This window comes from Urocampus carinirostris, chromosome 16 (genome assembly GCF_059441175.1).
Source record: "Urocampus carinirostris isolate Australia breed hairy pipefish chromosome 16, RoL_Ucar_1.0, whole genome shotgun sequence".
In the NCBI taxonomy this organism is placed as follows: Eukaryota; Metazoa; Chordata; class Actinopteri; order Syngnathiformes; family Syngnathidae; genus Urocampus; species Urocampus carinirostris.
In genome coordinates, this window is record NC_142364.1 from 30860378 (window position 1) to 30881157 (window position 20780).

Genomic DNA, 20780 nt, shown 5'->3' on the forward strand with positions numbered 1-20780 from the left:
GAAAATAACAACAGGACAAAGACAGACAGAAACAAAACTGGAACCCGAAATTAAACAAAAATAAACGGGAACCGGACTGGAAATATCAACAGGAAAACAGGACCGAGTCAGAACCCACGTCTTGTGGGGCAGAGGTTCATTGACGGGCTGACAAAAAAAGCAAGAGAGCGCTGAGCTTAATATAGACAGAAAGCCAATCTCACCACGAGCCGCAGCTGGCGCCACACGGGCGGGGCCAATTGGGCACCATGGCAACCGTGACACACACGGGTGCGGGCGCCATGGCAACCATGACATTATTATCACGTAATAATGGGAATTGAAATCATTAATAAGGAGAGTAATTGTCTTAGGTTGACAGGTATGTGTTTGTCCTGTTAAGTTTCACGTTTCTTTTTTTTTTGCTTTATAAGCCACGACCCCCTCCCCATACGCTACCTGCCATTTGATACTGGTGACACACAACCAAATATGCACATCTAAACTGATCCCCTAATTTCAGTATTCTACTTTATAATCATTGTTCCGCTTGGATACGAGTGTTTACGGGAGGAGGATATCTCCATGAGGAGAAATTCTCATTCTCTGTGCTTGAAACGGCGCCGTCATAACTGTATTCAGTTGTACTTTGGAGGTAAATATAAACATGTCCACCCATCAGAGTATGTCAAGGGTTCTATGAGACAACATAAAAGAGTGTTCAGTAATTAGAGGATACTGTTATTCATGATCTGTATTTAATAAGTATCACAGTAGAGTTATAAAAACACGTTACAAAGGCTCTCGGCTCGTCTGTGCCATGATGCTGAGGTAGTGGAGCTTGATGTGGAAACATGAGCTGCTGGGAAGGGCTATCAATGTTAGAGATCCAATTTCCACCTGCGTGTGGGCAGTAAGACTTACTGAGCATCATTAGGATGTAACTGGATGTTGGAAGGCCACAGGTAGTGAAGGATCAGTTAATTTATCAATAAATGTCAAGCTCAGGAATAAAGATAATAGGTCATCAGGGCTCTTCTTTATAAAGAAGTTGGAGTGGAGAGGGGGCGGGGTACCTGACGACAATATATGAGAAAAAATATCGCAAAACTAACAGAAAAGTGCCATGTAGTTAAAGTGCAACTAGAATGAACAAATGAAACAATATGAAATGAAATATCCATCCATTCGCTCGCTCCTTCACACCTAGGGACAATTTGGACCGGCCAATTAACCTAATGTGCATTCGGCACAGTTCTGAGGTCTTGAAATTGAAACTCCTGTGTGGAGTTTGCATGTTCTCCCTGTGCTTGCGTGAGTGTCCTCCGGGCACTCTAGTTTCCTCTTACTTTCCAAAAAAACATGAACCAATTCTTCTGTAAATCCATCCATACATCCACTTTCTGCACCGCTTATGCTCAGTGGGGTCGCGGGGGGGCTGGAGCCCATCCCAGCTATCATCGGGCAGTGGGCAGAGGATACCCTCAACTGGTTGCCAGCCAGTCGCAGGGCACACAGGGACAGACAACTCGCTTGCACATTCACACCTAGGGACAATTTGAACCGGCCAATTAATCTGAAATGCATGTTTTTGGAATGTGGGAGGAAACCGGAGTGCCTGGAGGAAACCCACTCAAGCATGCGGAGAACATGCAAACTCCATACAGGAGGTTCGATCTCATGACCTAACCACTGCCCCGCCGTGCTGCCCTTGATATGAAATAATGAATGCAATTTTATGCCTAGGAGCATGTGCCCACTTCCACACCATTCATTCATTCATGGACTCTTTCATTTAGTGCACTCATTTACATGATTTTTCACATATACATAATGCACTCCTAAATAATTTGTGTCTATCATAATTTCAATTACTGACACCAGAGAGGCAGAGAGAAATGACAAGATGTCCCGGTGTTGGAAATTAAGAAACTGAACATGTGCTTTCATAACAATATTGGGTTCTTGATGTGCTTTTAATGTGAACTAAAAACACTGTACTTTTGAAGAGAATTGGTAAAGGGTGAAGTACATTGTAAAGCGCTCATCTTGGCACCAAGGGGTTGCAGGTTCGATTCCCTGCTCTTCTGAGTTATAGGTGGAAGTGTGCTTGGGCAAGACACTGAACCTCTAATGCCCAAGATAAGCAGGTAGGATCCTTGCATGACTGACACCCCTATCGTTGTGTGAGTGAATGGGTAAATGGGTAAAGTGTGAAGTACATTGTGGATCACTCATCTTGGGACTAAGAGGTTGCAAGTTTGATTCCTGGCTTGTCCGAATTAAATGTGGAAGTGTCCTTGAACCCCTAAGGCCCCTGATGAGTAGGCGGGTAAATTTCATGGCTGCCGCTGCTATGGGTGTGTGAGTGTTTGTGAATGGGTAAGTGTGAAGCACATTGTAAAGCGCTTTGTAAGGTCTTCAGTGACTTGAAAAGTGCTATATAAATCCAGTCGATTTACCATAAAACAAAGCATATTGTATCCGCCATGTGAAAGAGAGTTTAGTTTTGTTCAATACGCTACTACGTAGTTAAAAGGTGAGATCTTTTTTATTGGACTACAAGAAACCACCTGATCTTGGTGTCCTCAATTCTTTGTCAAGATTACATTTTTCGTGCATCATAAACGATTTTTTTAAAGCCAAATATACATAGTTTATGTTGTCTTTTGTGAGCATACTTGGTATTCGAGTAATCCAAAGTAATCACGTTACTCTACTTTAGTATTATAGTATTTGGTTTACGTTACTGGTTGCATTTTTCAAAAGGTAATTAGTAACTGTATCGGATTATATTTTTAAAGTAATCCTCCGATTCTCCGTATTTTCTATTCCTGTGCGTTTTAGAACAGGTTTTTGGTTGCATTACAGTGACATCTCGTGGTCAAACTGACGTCATTGTATGCTACGCAACTCTTTTTTTCTTTTTTTTTACCAACTTCAACGGAGTTTCTTGTGTTTCCGTAGTGCAGTGGTTAGTACATTCACCTAAGACGCAAAATGTCCCCAATTCGACACCAGGTGGAAACATATGTTGGCCATGGAGCGGTGTGGGAACCAGGCTGTACTTGCCCAAGACACAACACAAGTGATGACCGTAGTGGTTAAGGGATCCTACCAACCAACGGAATGCAGTACCTTAATATTGTGTGCAGGAAGTTCCAGATAGCGTAAACGGCACGTAAATCTTCAAAACGATACGCTTTCGAGAACATCTGAGCTTCATTTGTAGGTAGGGACCCAAACTAACGGCCCACTGAATGAGTTTAAGGGCTCTTGTTTATTGTTAAGCGCCTCCATGTGGTTATAAAAATAATAATTACAAAAATATATTGACATGAAAAAATAAGCAAAAATACTTTAACAATGATATAAACATGCTTGTATTAAGATTGTGATGGGCTAATTGAACCAACATGAACCAAAGATACCTTGGTTGACATGTCACATAATGGTTCACCACTCGACGTGTCATTCATCTTTTTACTGACGTATTTTGTAAGTTGTGCAGTATTGCAGCTGTATGAATGTGATGTTGCAATGAAGACCAGAATAATCAATATTGATGCTTGCCTCTCGGGGTAAAAAAAAAAAAAAACATTCGAAAGGCTGGCAATTGTTTTTTTTTTTTTAATAATGCAGTTTGGTGACTTTGAGGCTCTGAGGTCTGCATTCTTACTTGTGCTTTTTAGCACTGGTTCTAAGTTGCGCTACACAATACGACAAGATGTAAAGGTACAATCATTGACACTCAATCTGTGGATTCACTTATTACTTATTGATAGATTACAATTTTAATAATTTATGTCTTATTTTTAGATCTTATTTTGTGTGGCAATATATTTGAGAACTGTCTAGTATTTGAAAGCATTGAAGGGTATTTATGTGAACAGCAGAGCATGTGTAATAGTGTGAGTGGTTCCCTGTGTTGACTGGTGTGTGATCTCCCCTTGGCTGTTCAATGTGTACATGGATGGTGTGGTGAGAGAGGTGAATGCAAGAGTATTTGGCAGAGGTGTAGAGATGATGGATAACAGTGGAACGGTGTGGCAGGTAAGTTAGTTGTTGTTTGCAGATGACAGCGCTTGTGGCTGATTCTGAGGAAACATTGAGAATGTTGGTAATGGAGTTTGGAAGAGTGTGTGATAGGCGTAAGTTATGTGTGAATGTTGGGAAGAATAAAGTGATGAAGTGTTCACGTGATGGAATGGCAATGGCATTAGAAATAAGGTTGCATGAACAGGTGCTGGAAGAAGTTGAAAGCTTTAGGTACTTGCGTTGTGTTGTGGCTGCAGTAGGTGGAATGGAGTGCAAGGTATTGCACATAGTGAATCCAGGAAGCAAGGTTTTGAGTGCTCTGAGGAGAGTGATGAGCAACAAGAGTATGAGTATGGATGTTAAGAGGGCACTGTATGAGAGTGTGATTGTGCCGACTGTGTTGTATGGTGCAGACTTGGAGCCTGAACTCATATTTGAAAAGAAAGTTACATGTTTTTGAGATTAAGTGTTTGAGGAGTTTGCTAGGAGTGACAAGATTGGGAAATGAAATTGTGAAGGCCAGAACTGGAGAAGTAGTGGAACTGAGCAAGCATGTGGATATGAGAGTACTCTGTTGGTTTGGACACATGGAGAGGATGGATGAAGAGCAAGCGTTGAAGAGGTTCTAGAGCAGAAGTAAATGGAAGGAGACCAAGAGGAAGGCCGAGATTAACATGGATGGATGGTGTTATAAGTGCACTGGAGGTAAGAGATCTAAATGTAGTGGAAGCTAGAGCGCTTGTTGTTGAGAGGAATGAGTGGAGAGGTGTTGTGAAAGGATAGTGGGATGTTTGGATGCGTTCTAAGGGATGGGCAGGGCACCTCTATGATGCGGCAGGGGTAAACCAGTGAAAGCTGCCAGGCCGTGCTGTTGAACAAGTGTGTTGTGTCACCCTAACCAGAGTGATGTGGACTCTTTCCTGTGTCCCGTTTCATCTGGAGGGACGAAAGCATGACCAACTTGGGTGCCGAGGTGCTTAACTTGTTTAAGTGTTTGGGCATTCGGGTTAGCCATGGTCCCCGAAAATTTTGGGTGTGTTTTTTGCTACTTTTTCCTTTTCTTTTTTTTGTATGTTTGTCTTGCTGTCGGTCACCCCTCTCGAGGGATATGACCTGGGTAGATAGTGTAATACAGTATTTTAATTGTTTTCTTATGGAAAATCCAATTTGGCCCAACCTCAGCTAGACCCTAAACGCCTCGGTCAGAGGGACTTTTATAGGGGTATGTGTCTAGTGACTGCTTAACTCAACTTCTTATATGGGTGATCACTTGTGAGCACAGACAAATCTGTAGTATAATTACCTGTTAAAATTGTTAGAGTATTAGGGTTTACTTCCTGTGAGTAAAAAAATGCCCTCTTATAATATTCAAAAATAATCTGTCATTGCTGTGAACACATTTTATTTACATCATACAACTTACTCTGTATAATTGGAAGATTACACACACTTTAGTATATAAATAAAGATGTTTGTACAAACTTGCATAACTAAAAATGTTTAAAAAAAAAAAAATCAAGCAGCCACACCTTCCTCCCGACAATGCTCCATGAAACGCAAACCCACCATCCACATATTTTTCCAATTGTGTTTTGATCAACATAATAACACTCCCAACATTGTGAACAACGGCTCACGTGAAACAGCAGAAAACATTCAAAGTGAAGTCAAAACAGAATATATTAGCAGGATCCACCCTGTTAGAGGCAAACAAATTATTCAAGTCTTGGCTACTTGTGACAAAACACGCAACAGTGGAGGAAAGTAGAGGGCGATTAAAAAAAAAGTGTTAAATGAGGACCTATAGAACACGAAGCTGGCATGCCAACACTCAAATCTTTTGTTGGGGGCGTCAAAAGTTTAAACAGACATTCGCCAACTGTTCATACATTTAGTATTAGCAACACTGCTGTATGGGTGTAAGTGTCCAGCGGCACATAGATATTTAATGTGTAAGCCAGATTAGAAAAAGACCGAAAGAACAATTCAATATCCACTTTGCTACTCATGCCAGCAGAGAAGCAAGCACAATTAGGTTGGCCTTAAGAACCAACAACTAAATCTCCAATCCAGGACAATAGGCTCATCTTTTCCAAAACATTTGATTAAAAACAAAATTTCTGCATAGGATCAGCCTATAGAAAACAAATGGATGGGAACCATAACATAGACCCCATGATTGCTCTTAACTGTTCGCTACAAGCTAAAAATAAAACCACACAATAACTGAAAATATCAATGAACCAAAAGAACAATGAATAATAGTGACAGTTGGACTCCATTGTAGAAGGTTGGGCTCAAGTCTTTTTTTATCCTAAACATGAAAAATGTCATATTCTCTGGATCTTGTCAGCTACAACCACCGGGTTCTCTTTGCGGATCTTGGCCGCTGCTTCCGCTTTGTAGTCGTATGGACAGTTGTGCTGGTCGGAATAACGGTGGAAGCTACAGTACAAGTTCCCACAGCGACACTCGAAACCTGAAGTGTAACAAAATGAGAGTAAGTTTTTTTTAGGAATATAATGTTATAAAAATCAACATAATAAACGACAGTGATGTATAATAGTCTAAGTAACAAGCTGGCATCCTTTCCAATCTCCTTTGCAGGTGTCAAATATTAAAGCACAAAAGACTTATCAGTTTATATCAGTGGTTTCAAACTCACAGCCTATGGGCTACAGTCCCGTAGTATGAGGCCCCTGCCTTAAAAAAAATATTTTAAGTTTAATTTCACAAAAGGTTCAGTCGAGTTTGACATGAGTGCTACCACTGTGATGCTAAAAATCGTGAGGCAGGGCTCAGAATTGCAACCAATTCACTCGCAAATGCGGCCTAAATTAAAGTTGGTGTGGCCAAAAGAATATTAGCTCTCAAAATGAGAGTTCTGTCTGCAGTCAGATTTAAAAGTGCTATTTGAAAGTCACTTACTTGGCTAGCCACTCAAAGCACAAGACAGCACAGTAGATAAAAATAAAATTGTGTCTGAGACCAGGTAAACACGAGAGAGACGGATTTTTGAGTTTGATGCATGTCTGTCCTGTTATATATGTGAAATACTTTCTTGTTTGGCATATCTGCACATCTACATATACCTACCCAACTAAGACTATAATTTTAAAAAGATTTCCAGATTTGATTAATCAACCGCCACATTGAAGCCAAAAGGACAGTGGATGCATGTAAAATTCAAGGAATTTGTGCCTTCGAGCAAAGTGTCAAACAGGTTTTATCTGCTTGACCTCCATTTAAAAAAAAAAAAAACTTTACTATGTTTGCTGCCGTTGTGTAAGCATGCATACATCACAGGAATCTAACTTTAATGCTCCCAGCCAAAAAATGATATCATTTTTGTAGGGAGGGATAAATAAAATTAATCTTTCCGTTTAATTTATTTAAGAAAGGGCCCATATTTCAATTGGCGGCACGTGAAATTAAAATCATGGAGTAAAAACTAATCAGCATTTATGTTTTTAGAAATCTGTACCCAGATGGGGATAATTACACTTGAAGATGCATTCGCATTTGTGCCTCTTGACAACAACACCCATGTGCGTAACAGTTTGGAATGAATCTCACCTGTGAGGCCAATCTTTTTGCGGCACATAAAACAACGATTCTTTCTAGGTTTGGGAGGGTCCGGGGCTTGAGATTCTTCACTGCCAGCAGTGGAAGGATGGATGTCGGGTGTTGTGGTATGACCCGAAACTGAAAAAAGTGCAATGAAACATTTACTTCAAAAAATCTTTTTAATGTACTCGTGTAAAATTATCAGAATACAGACGCTCCCCTACATACGAACATTTGAGTTACGAATAACGGTACATACAAACATTTTATTGTGTGCACCTTTATCCAAGTAGAGGACAGTGCTGTAGTGCTTCTTTCCGCCGCTACCGGCGTGTGGTGGCTCTGTGAGAGGTAACCCAGCATCCACCCCGAAGAAGAAATCCGGCTTCTACTTCCTGGTTTGTGTGTGTACACACTGCACTGTATCTCTAGCGCTCCAAGAATGTTGATGTTTTTATTGTTTAATATCTCGTGCAACCATTCAATATAGTTGGTGTAACGCTGAAAGAGGCGGGCTGTTTCTTTTGAAATGAAGGTCGAGAAAACGGTCGAATCACTTTTTTGGCCACTTTTTACCACGGAGGAGGAATTCTCTTCCAAACTCTTCCAAAAGTAAGTTAAACTTAACTTTATTTATCTTTATAGTCAAGTCATGATTATTTGTATAGCCCTTAATAACAAAGAGTCTCAGAGGGCTTCACAGACCACAGAATGTTAACGCCTAATGTGTAGCTTTGTTCTCCATTACTATGCTTTATCATTCAGCCTGCTTTGTAACGTTATAGAGCATATTATTTTATTAAACGTTTATTTTTCAGTTTCAAAACAATACAGGTTACTTATACAAGACTTAAATATACTTATATATACCTTAAACATACATTCCATACAAAATATAGCACTGAAGCAACTTACGAACAAATTCAACTTACGCACGATCGGACGGAGCCCATCTTGTTCCTAAGTATGACAGCGTCTGTAATCAATTTACAATGCTAACCAACTATAGACTAATTTGTTTTGAGTTACAATGGTCAGTTTTGCTGCATTTTGCCTCTTGTTGCTGTTGCTTTTAAAACGAAAGCCTTGCGCACACCGTCCGCCACACTGGCAATTTGCCTCTTGTCAGGTGTGTGGGGTCACTTTTTGAAGGGGGAAAAAAACGCAGAATCAATGGTGTAAATTATCAAACATGAATATAACTATGGACATTGCAGAGAAAAATACAAAACAGTGCGGTGACGTCTAAAAACATTTATGATGCTCTTCAAGGGAGATTAGTCAATCAATGTTGGTTTATATAATTTTTTATATAATACATAACAGGAGCAAAAAAGGAAGTTTGACAGTATTTTATTAAATATTTTCCTCGTACTCACAATGTTTCAACATTGTCAGATCGCTAGTTTCCCTTAATCTGGATATACTTCCGGCGCCGTCGCAAATGGCAGCCACTCCAGCAGCTCCCGTGTTATTTTCGCTACTTTTGTGATTTATTGTTTTTGTTTTTTTGCTTAATTTTTCAGTGGCTGCCTTGCAACACTTGTAGCTCTTTGGATTACTTTCTATCCTATGGATATGGGTTTTAACGCGCAAAAATGCGTATATTCAAGAAATCAACTTCTCGACCTGAAGAATTCTCGAGCCGGCGGGGTCCCCCTTTTACCTAACGAGGTGAGGCGACCCTACCGGGGGTGCAGAGCCGGTGCTAAGGTAAAGGCTAATCGGCTAGCGGCGAAGTGGCAATATAAGCCCACGGTATCGTCCATAATCATGGGGAATGTCAACTCCCTACCAAATAAGATCGACGAACTGGCTGTGCTTGTGAAAGACATCAAAGCATACAGGGAGTGCAGCTTGCTTTGCTTTACGGAAACGTGGCTCACGTCTAGCATCCCAGACGCTAACATCGCGCTAACCGGCTTCTGCGCTGTTCAGGCTGACAGAGGCACAAAAGTCAGTGGGAAGCGCAAAGGAGGGGGACTGGCTATCTACGTGAACACGAGGTGGTGTAACCCCAGGCATGTAAAAACAAAGCTTTCTATCTGCTGCCGTGATGTCGAACTTTTGGCCGTAAGTCTGCGTCCCTATTACATGCCCAGAGAGTTCGGACACGCCATTGCTGTCATTGTTTACAAACCACCGCGCGCTGATGCAGAAGTAGCGTTTGACGTCATCCACTCCGCGGTGGCAAAGCTACAAACACAACACCCGGAGGCTGCAATGTTAATCTCTGGGGACTTCAACCACGTGACTCTTGATAAGACACTGCCCTCTTTTGTCCAGTATGTGGACTGCAAGACCAGGGGAAATAGGACTATTGACCTTCTGTATGCAAATATCAAAAATGCATACAGTGCAAAACCACTACCTGCCCTTGGAAAAGGAGACCACAACCTCATTCTGCTTAAACCACAGTACAAACCAAAAGTGAGGAGGCTACCAACAACCACACGCTCTTTTAGAAAATGGTCCAACGAGGCAGAGCAGGCTCTGAGAGACTGCTTCGGACTTACGGACTGGGATGTCCTGCTAGGGTCCAGCAGTGGGGACATTGATGAGATGGCAAACTGCACTACTGACTACATTAACTTCTGCATGGACAATGTTGTTCCTATAAAGACTGTACGCTGCTATGCCAACAACAAGCCCTGGATCACGAGCGACATCAAGTGCCTTCTGAACCAAAAGAAGAGGGCCTTTAAAAATGGTGATCAGCAGGAGCTAAAACGAGTACAGAGGGAGCTCAAAGTCCAGCTCCGGAAAGGGAAGGAGCAGTACAGGAGGAAGTTGAAGAAAAAGCTGCAGAACAACAACACGAAGGAGGTGTGGGAAGGGATGAAAACAATTACTGGCTGCAGCACCAAGCAGGGTGTGGCTGTGGATGTAGATGTGGGGCGAGTCAACCAGTTGAACAACTTTTTCAACAGGTTTGACCAATACGCCTCATCCTCACCCCTGAGTACTGCAGCTGTCCTTCCCCCTCCCCCTCTGGACACTAGCATGGAAGACATCCCCCCACTAAAAATAACTGCAGCCCAGGTGTGTGGAGAGCTGAGAAGGCTGCGAACCAGCAAGGCAGCTGGTCCAGATGGAGTATCCCCCCCGACTGCTGAAAGCCTGTGCGTCTGAGCTGGGAGACCCTGTACAGCGCATCTTCAACCTGAGCCTTGAACAGGGGAGGGTCCCGCAGCTGTGGAAAACATCCTGCATCATCCCAGTCCCAAAGAAATCAAGACCTGAGGAACTCAACGACTTCAGGCCGGTTGCCCTGACATCACATGTGATGAAAACCATGGAGCTGCTGCACCACCTGAGACTACAGGTCCGTCACGCCATCGACTCACTGCAATTTGCTTACCAGGAGAAGGTGGGAGTGGAGGATGCTATAGTATACATGTTACACTGATCCCTCTCTCACCTGGATAGGGCGAAGGGGGCTGTGAGGATTACATTTTTGGACTTCTCCAGTGCCTTCAATACCATACAGCCTCTGCTAGTGAGTAGGAAACTGACAGAGATGGGAGTTAGCTCACACCTTGTAGAATGGATTACTGACTACCTGACAGGCAGACCCCAGTATGTGAAACAGGGGGGCTGTACATCGGACACTGTGGTTAGCAGCACAGGATCTCCGCAGGGGACCGTGCTCTCTCCGTTCCTATTCACTCTATATACATCGGACTTTAAGTACAACTCTGAGTCCTGCCATGTGCAAAAGTTTGCCGACGACAGTGCGATCGTGGGATGTATCAGAAATGGGCAGGAGGAGGAGTACAGGAAATTGATTCAGGACTTTGTCCGATGGAGCGACGCATACCACCTGCACCTGAACACCACCAAGAACAGGGAGATGGTGGTGGACTTCAGGAGAACCAGAACTTACCCGGTTCCTGTAACCATCAAAGGAGAATGTGTAGAATTTGTCCAGACCTACAAATACCTGGGTGTGCAGCTGGACAACAAACTGGACTGGACTGCCAACACAGAAGCTCTATGTAGGAAAGGGCAAAGCCGACTTTACTTCCTCAGAAGGCTGGCCTTCAAAATCTGCAAAACGCTCCTGAAAATATTCTATGAGACAGCTGTGGCAAGCGCCCTCTTCTATGCGACAGCGTGTTGGGGAGGCAGCGTCAAGAAGAAGGATGCCTCTCGTCTCAATAAACTGGCTAGGAAAGCGAGCTCTGTTGTGGGCAAAGAGCTGGACAGCCTAACAACAGTAGCTGAGAGACGGGCACTGGAAAAGCTGCGGTCAATCATGGACAATCCATCGCATCCACTACACAGCATTATCTCCAGACAGAAGAGCAGTTTCAGCGACAGACTGCTGTCACTGTCTTGTACTACGGACAGACTGAAGAGATCTTTTCTTCCTCATGCCATGAGGCTCTTTAACTCTACCCGGCAGAGTAAAAGCCCACAGTAAACCACACCACCTACATTGCATATTACCGAATCTTATTGCAATATGTAATCTGTGTAGCACTATTTAGTTATTCTATATAACACGCTACAGTGGGCATTTGCACGTCACACTGGGTATTTGTATATTGTATTCTTTTTGCTCTATTATTGTATTGTTCTCAGCTCAGGGATGCTGCTGGAAATGTGAATTTCCCTTCGGGGATGAATAAAGTATCTATCTATCTATCTATCTATCTATCTATCTATCATCGAGGAACAATGACAAGCGAATGCAATTTGGTCTGTTAGCGCGGAAAACACCAGTAACGACACAAAAAGACAACTTCTCATGTCGGTGTTGCAAACTGGAAATTTTATCCACATTTTGGTTGCCCTGGTCCAATTATCTAGAAATCTGGGGCTCACATTTTATGCGATGCAGCCCTCATTTGTGTTTTCTTTCGAGGCAGCACTAAATACATGATTGTCTTTATGATGGTCATCACATGACTCCAAAACACACAACATAAACTACTTTGTTTCAGCTGTGCAGGGGACGGCGTCAAAGGGGGTTCTGCAGCAAAAGAAATCGACACTACATTCTCCACACTAATGGCGGTAAATGGGAGTGTTTTTGAACACATTGAATTACATTGAATAGCAACCCTGCAGCATTATTTTATGAATTTTTCTGCCGGTACCAAATGCTTGATTTATCTTGAAAGGAGCTGTACGGAATTTTGACTTTTTTTTGCGCTTGCCACCTATGGCTTGCATCACCATTGCAGCCTCTTTCAAGCTCCTTTATGATGCGTGTGAAAGTATGCATTTTATAGAAGCAGTCATATAAAATCTTTTTTCATCTTTAGGGGATTTTGGGTTGGCGTTTGGACTTCACTTAAAGCAGGCCTGTTTTTACTTTCACCATTTTAATGCTACACTAACACGATCCCAGTTAGAGCTAGAGTATATTGCAGCATAGATATTTGTCGTTGCTGCAGATACATCATTTATGCGTACTCTGCAAAATATGAGCCCACTAAAAAGTTTACTCCTTGGATCTACACGAGTCACATAGGTCACCTGGTTTGACTTTTAAACGCCAATCTTTGAAGTAAGGAGAGATTCTAATGCCTCCATACCTAATAGAGAAAATATTTAACTATCAACTTTTTAGAGACACCTCAAATGACACACCCATCCTTTAAAATACTTGAGTTTCTATAAAAGGCGGATATTTTCTTGCAAATTGTATTTTCTGAAATTATAGTGAAAATAGCCTCCATAAAATGTGACACTCACCAGAGTCTGGCAGTTCTGCTGTGATCGCCGATGCTCCTTCTTCTTCTGATAAAAGACTCATCTCAGTCATCTTTTGCGTTATACTAACAGTACTTGACATTGCACTGCAGGAAGATACACAGAATACCATTATTCAGTGAACCGCAATCATCCATTGCATAATCTAAGTGATGCAATTCCTTTTCATCTTTTTCATAAACAGATCTCACCTGAGCATGTCATTCGCATTGGCCTTGGCTGAAGCCTCAGCTGCAACCTCTGCTGCAGCCGCAGCTGCGGCAGCAGCATTGTTCAAGGTGGCCTCTAACCTCTGGATTGCCGAAGCCTCCACTGTGGGGCCATTGCTACTGCCTGGCAGAGAAGATAACGAAATGACAATACAGTCGCATACCACATTGAAGTTGTTTTTAAACCAATAAGAAAGACTGTAGGCAAATATGTGTAAACATTTTGTTATCCATGGCTTTTGGAAATTGGTGTGTTTTTAGTGTTGTAGATTACCTTTAAAAGTAGAAGGAACTAAAGAACTAAATTGAATGTTATAACATCTAATACCTATAAAATGTATCCTCATTTGGGTTGTTGGTGTATTCATTCCCATAGAAACAAGTAACGTAAATTCTGGACTACACGCAGCTACTATTTTGATACAATTTAAACAGAGCGTAATTTTTTTTCTTTTGACAGCACCAAGGAAAACTACAAGCGTTTTTCTTCCACAACGATTGCGCACTAAATACATAATACCACTGTGATGCCTAGAAACATTTATGACACATTTTTGAAAGAAATTAGTCCATAGTTTTTCCACCATTTTTCATATAAAGAATAACGGAAGCTAAAAGGAAAGTTTGTCGGCACTTTGTCCTAGATCGACAACGTACTCGCAATATTTCAGCTTTTTTACCCACAAATCAAGTCATAAATTTATACACCCAACTTGAACATCAGCAGTAGTTTTCAAAAAAGCTACAGTTGTTTTTCCCATGTTTGGCATCAATGTCAGGAAACAAAAGTTTCCTTTAATCCCAGAGAAACGATGACAAGAGAATGCAATTTGGTCCATTAGCATGGAAACCACCAATTAAAAACACAAAAAGACACGTTTGTGTGGCATTGTAGCACCATCTTCATCTACAGTATGGTCCCCTGGCGCGGTTGTCGAGAAATATAGGGCTCACATTTTACGTGACACAGCCCTCTTTCGCATTTTTCAAAGCAGTAGTACATATGTGTTTGTCTTTGTAATTGCCATTTCGAATGGTCACATGATCCAAAAATATTTGATGCAAAAGACTGAGATGGTCATTTTAATGGCTGTTTAGGCATGCGGTTTATAATCCGGAGCAGATTGTACGGAAACAAAATTGAATTTCGTTCTTTAATTTCAGGATGCAGCCTTTAATCAGGTGCGCTATGTAATCTGGAATTTACGGTACATGGTCTGCATTTATATTTAAGTCATTGAAGACCCCCTAAAGCACTTTACATTGCCCTTCACGTTTACCCATTCACACGCACACTCACATACCAATAGTCAAAAACATTTCACACATGAAAGAGAATAATCACATAAGTCTTTAAGGCAGGGGTGCCAAACTCGCTTCTTCACAATCACACTTAATAAAAGTTTGAGTCTTTAACTCCATTTCATTCAAATATGATTTTAGACTGTGATTCTCAAACAGAATACCAGAATCTGTACTTAAAGGAATTTTAGGGGGTACTTAAAATAATTGCATGTGCCTTACCATAATTATATTTTGATTATTATTTCATGTTTTTGTTTTTATTTTATTTTAGCCATTGTGTGTATTCAGCGTTTCAGTGTGTTGGGTGGGGATGAAGGACGGGATTTTCATTTCTTATTATACTCTGAATGCTTTTATACAGCACATAAAGCGGCAATACATTGCCTGAAAATTCCTTTACAAATACATTTTATTTGATTTCAAATACACCTTTTGAAGTTCCATCAATGGAAAAATCACGGCCCTTATGTCCCTCTTATCCACATTGCAAAAAATACATCATTGTCTAGTGTGGATTGTCAAAAATCTTCAATGAAGCCCTGGATAAGAATGTACTTGGCTGAAAAAGTATATAACTGGTGGGAGATCAAAGAAAAAAAGGTTGAAAAACACTGCTGGATAACATGTACAGATCAGTTGAGGGTTTTAACGCAAGCACTTTGGTCCATGCACCAAAAAAGGACACAGTAGGTCTTACCAATGGAACTCAAGGAACTGACTCCTCCATTGTTTTGTCGTGACAGGTGCTCCTTGTGGCAAACAGAACACATGCCATTAGTTCTAGGGTTGCCATAGAAACCACAGCCAGTAGCACAGAGCATTGGTGTTGGGCTCTGATTGGTCTCCTGGGCCATGATGTTGAGTAACCTGAACTGGAGGCATAAAAAAATAGTTTTCAGGAATTGTGTGTGTGTGTGTGTTGCCATAGCAGAATTAATGGATCTTATGTTTGTTACATAAAAAGGAGGAAAATAATGTAAAAACGACAAAAGCAATCAGTTTAAATATAGATGCAAAAAAAAGTTTGGAACTGTCCACAACAAGACTTTGGTCAGAATGGAGTCAAGGGCTGCACAAATAACCGAAATCTAACTGATATTGTGATAAGACGTACTGCGTTTGTGAAAGGAGAATCCTTCCAATTTCTTTGTTTTTTATGTAATGACGACATAGACCATTCATTCAATTAAGTCTTCTTTTACTTGTAAATTTAAAGTTGTTATTTTGTTACAGTCATATACTCTCAGTCGGTAATGAAGTAATATCTAGGTAAGTTTGCATGCCAATATGATTAAGCTCTAACAAAACATAGCACAGAAAATGCACTTTTCTTTTAAAATTGAAAATCGCGTCAAAATTGCAGTACAGGTCTGAAAAATCGTAATTAGTATTTTTTTCCCAAATTCGTGCAGCCCCATTGGCGTCTGCATTAGTATTATTTGACAGTAGTTCTGCAATATGTTAAAAAACGTTTATGAAATGAAATGATCTGCATTTATATAGCGCTTTTCAAGTCAATGACTTCCCAAAGCGCTTTACATTGTGCTTCACATTTCCCAATAGCGGCCGTGATCTGTGCAGCCATGTAAGGCGCTAACCTGCTTATTGGGGGGTCAGTGTCTTACCCAAGGACACTTCGGCATGTAACACGGACAAGCCGGGATTCGAACTGGGATCCCTTAATCCTAAAATGATCGCTCTACCTCCTGAACTACTGCCGCCCCGAGCTACTGCCGCCCCAATATATACACAACTTTTATTTGTTAGACAAAAACTGGAGTCTGTGAAAAATTGTTTATTTATTGATTTAAAAGTCTTAAGTTTTGTTGTTTAAGAATTGTTAAAGAAATAAATTTCTACTTCACGGATTTTGCCAGGTTGTCTTTCTAACAGAACCCACGCGATAAATGAGGGTTCACTTCTATCCTGATTTACCATCAGTAGTCCTACATACAAATTCGTTGACAACAATAGTTTTTTCACTAATCATTGACTGTTCCGTATCCTTTGAATTAAACTTTCTCAATTTCAATTTCACAACATGAAAATTATTATTTTAATTGACTTTCTTTTTAGAAAACAAATGTTCTTTAAATCGATTCTTGGTTGATTTGGTATGTTGAACATTTTTCAACATGGCTTACAACTGGTCAGATAAACCATGTGGGTGTTGTTTTTAAAATTTGTTTCCATTTAATTTTATTCAGGTCGTTTCAGATATTTTCTTTTTTACTTCAGATTATATTATATTATATTACATTATATATATATATATATATATATATATATATATATATATATATATATACCATTTTCTGATATGGCATTTACCAAGCCAGTAACTAAATTATCATGAATGGGTTTCATATATTGACACACTGAATATTCGGATTTTAGAACATATGGATAGAAACAAACATTTTTAGTTCATACGGTTATTTAAAACAACAATGAACAAATTATCATTAGATACTTTTAACATTTTCTAAATCTTGATTCGACTAATGCTAATGTTTAATGTTTGCTCGCAAAAATGAGAATCCAACACTCATTTGTTTAGATTTTATCAACAGTGTCCAACTGACTCTCCCGTCTCGATTACAATAATGTACCATTCTCCGGTCTCCTAAAGTACAAAATCCAGAGCCGGCAGCTGGTACCAAATGCTGCTAGCGATGCTTTTACTAAGACAAGAAAGTTTGAGCACATTACCCTGATTTTAACAAACCTGCTTTGGCTGTTAGCTTAAGATGTGATTTTAAGGTTCTGTTGGTATTATACAAGATCAGGCATGGACTTTGCTACCTTTTAGATGTTTAATTTCCCCCTATGTACCGGTCCAGAACCTTCGCTTGGAAAATGCCGGTCTACTAGTGATCCCAAGAGCCAAGAAGAGTTTCGCAAGTTAGAGAGCGTTCTCCACTCGAGCCCCTGTGCTGTGAAATGCTCTGCCCCCTTAGATTTGTTCTGCAACCTCATTGAAACTGTTTGAATATAGGCTTAAAACACACTTATATTCTATAGTTTATGAATTACCTATATTTCGTGGTGACAATGTCTGTGTATTGTTATTGCAACATTCGTTGCAGCCTGGTCATCCTGGAAGGGGATTTCCTCATGTGTGGTCCCTTCTCAAGGTTTCTTCATTTTCCTCATGTTGAGATTTTTTAGTTTGTTACCCTCCTATAGGTTTTAGATGAGGGGATGGTATAATAATAGTCTATAGTTTGCAATAATCTGGTTTGTGCAGCCCTTTGAGACTCCTTGTGGGCTAATCAAATAAACATGACTTGAGTTCTTTTGCCAAAAGGAATCATTAAACAAACTGTTTTTATTTATTTAATCAAGTGGAATTTGGTGTCAATCCATATGAGTTATACAATAATGTAAGATTTTTAAGAAAGTAGACTCAAATGTTCTTTTAATTGAGAGTTGGTGCAAAAAAATCTTCAAAGATCAGCTGTGAATGTTTTAAGTTTTAAATTCAGGACAATCGAATTTAAGCTCTACATTAAAGTCAACAGTTTGGCTTTTATTTCCAAGCATATACCACACAAAAACGAGATATTTCCCCGAGAAACCAACAGAAAGCTTTCAACAATCGAGACAAAGGCTACCATCCTGGCATTTTTTAAAGCACGTGCATCCTGAATGTACATCGTAGGTTGCTGGCCCCATTGGGAGACACAATCAGACTTTGTACCAGGTCATTTTAGACGGAGTTGAAGAATAAACACACAAATATAAGACCATTTTCCACCAACAGTGTGTTTCGACCGAACAGGCCACAAATCGTGTCACTTGGGCAAATCCACTGAGTCATGCTAGCAAGCTAACGGCTGCTACTAACAGTTTATTTTCATATGCACTTTGCTCTTATACACAGTTCTATACGTAAAACGAACGACATAAGTCGGATTATTTCCATTGCTACTACTCAGAATACATTTTGATGTATTTAGACAACAATGCGCTGTAGAGCTAGTTTGCTGTAGTTAGCCAAATGCATCGCGTGAGGGGCTTCTCGTGATTTTGCTAATACAAGCTAGCGGATAAGTTAGCAGAAGAAAACATTGTCGTCATATTTGTTGTTTTAATGTCTATATACACACACGCTCGATCACATTTGAAAGAAATCGGCCCTAAAGCTATGTAAATAGTAAAAAAACAAAACAAAGACACCATTTAAAGTCCTTGCATGGCGATTGTGACGATACTGTTTATTGAGTAGATCAGCAACAATCATGATAACGTGTTTACGAAGACTTGTAAGGGGATTGGATTTATTACGTTTAGAGAGAGCATATTAAATTGGTTTTGATTTGTTCCCTTTCAGCATCAAATGAATGTTTTTTTAATCTATAACATAAGTAAAAAACGTTAAAGACCCCTCACCAAACGAGCAACAGCGATAGCCTTGGTCGCCAAAAGTTTACTTACCTCCAAAGACAGATGTCCGTCCAGTGGTTTATTCGGAATAATAATACAGCGATTTCGATTTCAGGGCTCAAAAATGTTGATCTCCTTTGTTGTTGTTGTTTTTTTTTTTTTTTTTTTTGCGGTTTTCTTTTCCTTGACAAGGTTGAGCTCAGCCTCTTACACGACTAGCGTCCTTGACGTCCTAGTGTGAACTGTGTTCCTATCCAAATTGGCATCTGTTTTCTGAAGAGTTGTGTTTAGGGACTGCGCTTCCGTGTGAACGTCATGAAAGCGAAAAGGGGAATGGGTTTTAGATTTGAATTTGAATTAATGGCTATGATATCAATTGTGTTGCCAGTAGACATGCGTGTTCAGGACACTAACCGATAGATCAGAATCGGTGCCCTTGTTGGTGGAAAATGGAGTTTATATCACTAAACCAGGGGTCTCAAGCTCATTTGAGTTGGGGTACGCTAAGGTTACCCCGTAGGGAAATTCACATTTTCAGGAGTATCCTCATGCTAAAAAATAAAATAAAATGAGAGCATAGAATATTAAAAATACACAATATGACATGTAGAATAAACACATTTAAATAATGTTCGACTATTGGACATTGTAATAAAAATAAAGCAAATTATGCAAATGTAACGATTAGGGTTTGATGTGGGCTTTTTCTCCCCCGGGTGGAGTTAAAGAGCCTCATGGCATGAGGGAAAAATTATCTACTCAGTCTGTCTGTGGAGCAGGAAAGCGACAGCAGTCTGTCACTGAAGCTGCTCCTATACCTGGAAATGATGCTGTGTAGTGGATGTAGTTTGTAGGTTGACAGCAGCTTTTTCAGTGCCCGTCTGTCAGCCACAGTTGTCAGGCTGTCCAGCTCTGTGCCCACAACAGAGCCCGCCTTCCTCACCAGTTTATTCAGACGTGAAGCATCCTTCTTCTTAGTGCTGCCTCCCCAACACACTGCCGCATAGAAGAGGGCGCTTGCCACGACAGTTTCATAGAACATCTGCGGGAGATTTTTGCAATGTTGAAGGATGCCAGCCTTCTGAGGAAGTACAGTTGGCTTTGTCCTTTCCTGCACAGAGTTTCCTTGTTGGCAGTCCAGTCCAGTTTAGTGTCCAGCTGCACACCAAAAGTTATTTGTAGGTCTGGACAAACTCTACACATTCTCGTTTGATGGCTACGGGTTCCAGGTGAGGTCTAGGCCTCCTGAAGTGCACCATCATCTCCCTGGTCTTGGTGGTGTTCAGGTGCAGGTGGTTAGCGTCGCTCCATGAGACAAAATCCTGGATACATTCCCTGTACTCCTCCTCTTGTCCACTTCTGATACATCCCATGATAGCAGTGTCGTCAGCAAACTTTTGCACGTGGCAGGACTCAGAGTTGTACTGAAAGTCCGACATTTACAGGGTGAACAGGACTGGAGAGAGCACAGTCCCCTGCGGCCCTCCCGTGCTGCTGACCCCTGTGTCAGATGTACAACCCCCCTGTCACACATACTGGGGTTTGCCTGTCAGGTGGTCTGTTCCACAA

The 20780-nt window shown here is 40.8% G+C and overlaps 1 protein-coding gene and 1 long non-coding RNA gene across 2 annotated transcripts; one reads left to right on the plus strand and one right to left on the minus strand.

Annotated features, from left to right (window-relative positions):
- Positions 1–5402: 5402 nt before the first annotated feature.
- LOC148351048 (AN1-type zinc finger protein 5-like) lies at positions 5403–19589 on the minus strand. Its single transcript, XM_088319669.1, has 6 exons — positions 19263–19589; positions 15520–15694; positions 13500–13641; positions 13291–13394; positions 7594–7722; positions 5403–6496 (listed from the first exon to the last, which is right to left on the minus strand). The coding sequence occupies exons 2-6, from the start codon at positions 15674–15676 to the stop codon at positions 6348–6350; spliced, it is 681 nt and encodes a 226-aa protein (XP_088175795.1). The 5' UTR covers positions 15677–15694; positions 19263–19589; the 3' UTR covers positions 5403–6347.
- LOC148351049 (uncharacterized) lies at positions 12442–13868 on the plus strand. Its single transcript, XR_015847071.1, has 2 exons — positions 12442–12606; positions 13493–13868. It is a non-coding gene; the product is annotated as an uncharacterized LOC148351049 (long non-coding RNA).
- Positions 19590–20780: the final 1191 nt, after the last annotated feature.

Excerpts from the sequence above, each read along its gene's own strand:
- LOC148351048 (XM_088319669.1), bottom strand. The coding sequence starts at position 15,676 with ATGGCCCAGGAGACCAATCAGAGCCCAACACCAATGCTCTGTGCTACT. Across the intron at positions 13,642-15,519 it reads CAGTTCCTTGAGTTCCATTG|GCAGTAGCAATGGCCCCACA; the intron begins GTAAGACCTACT and ends CTTCTCTGCCAG. Across the intron at positions 7,723-13,290 it reads AGCAGAACTGCCAGACTCTG|TTTCGGGTCATACCACAACA; the intron begins GTGAGTGTCACA and ends CACTTTTTTCAG.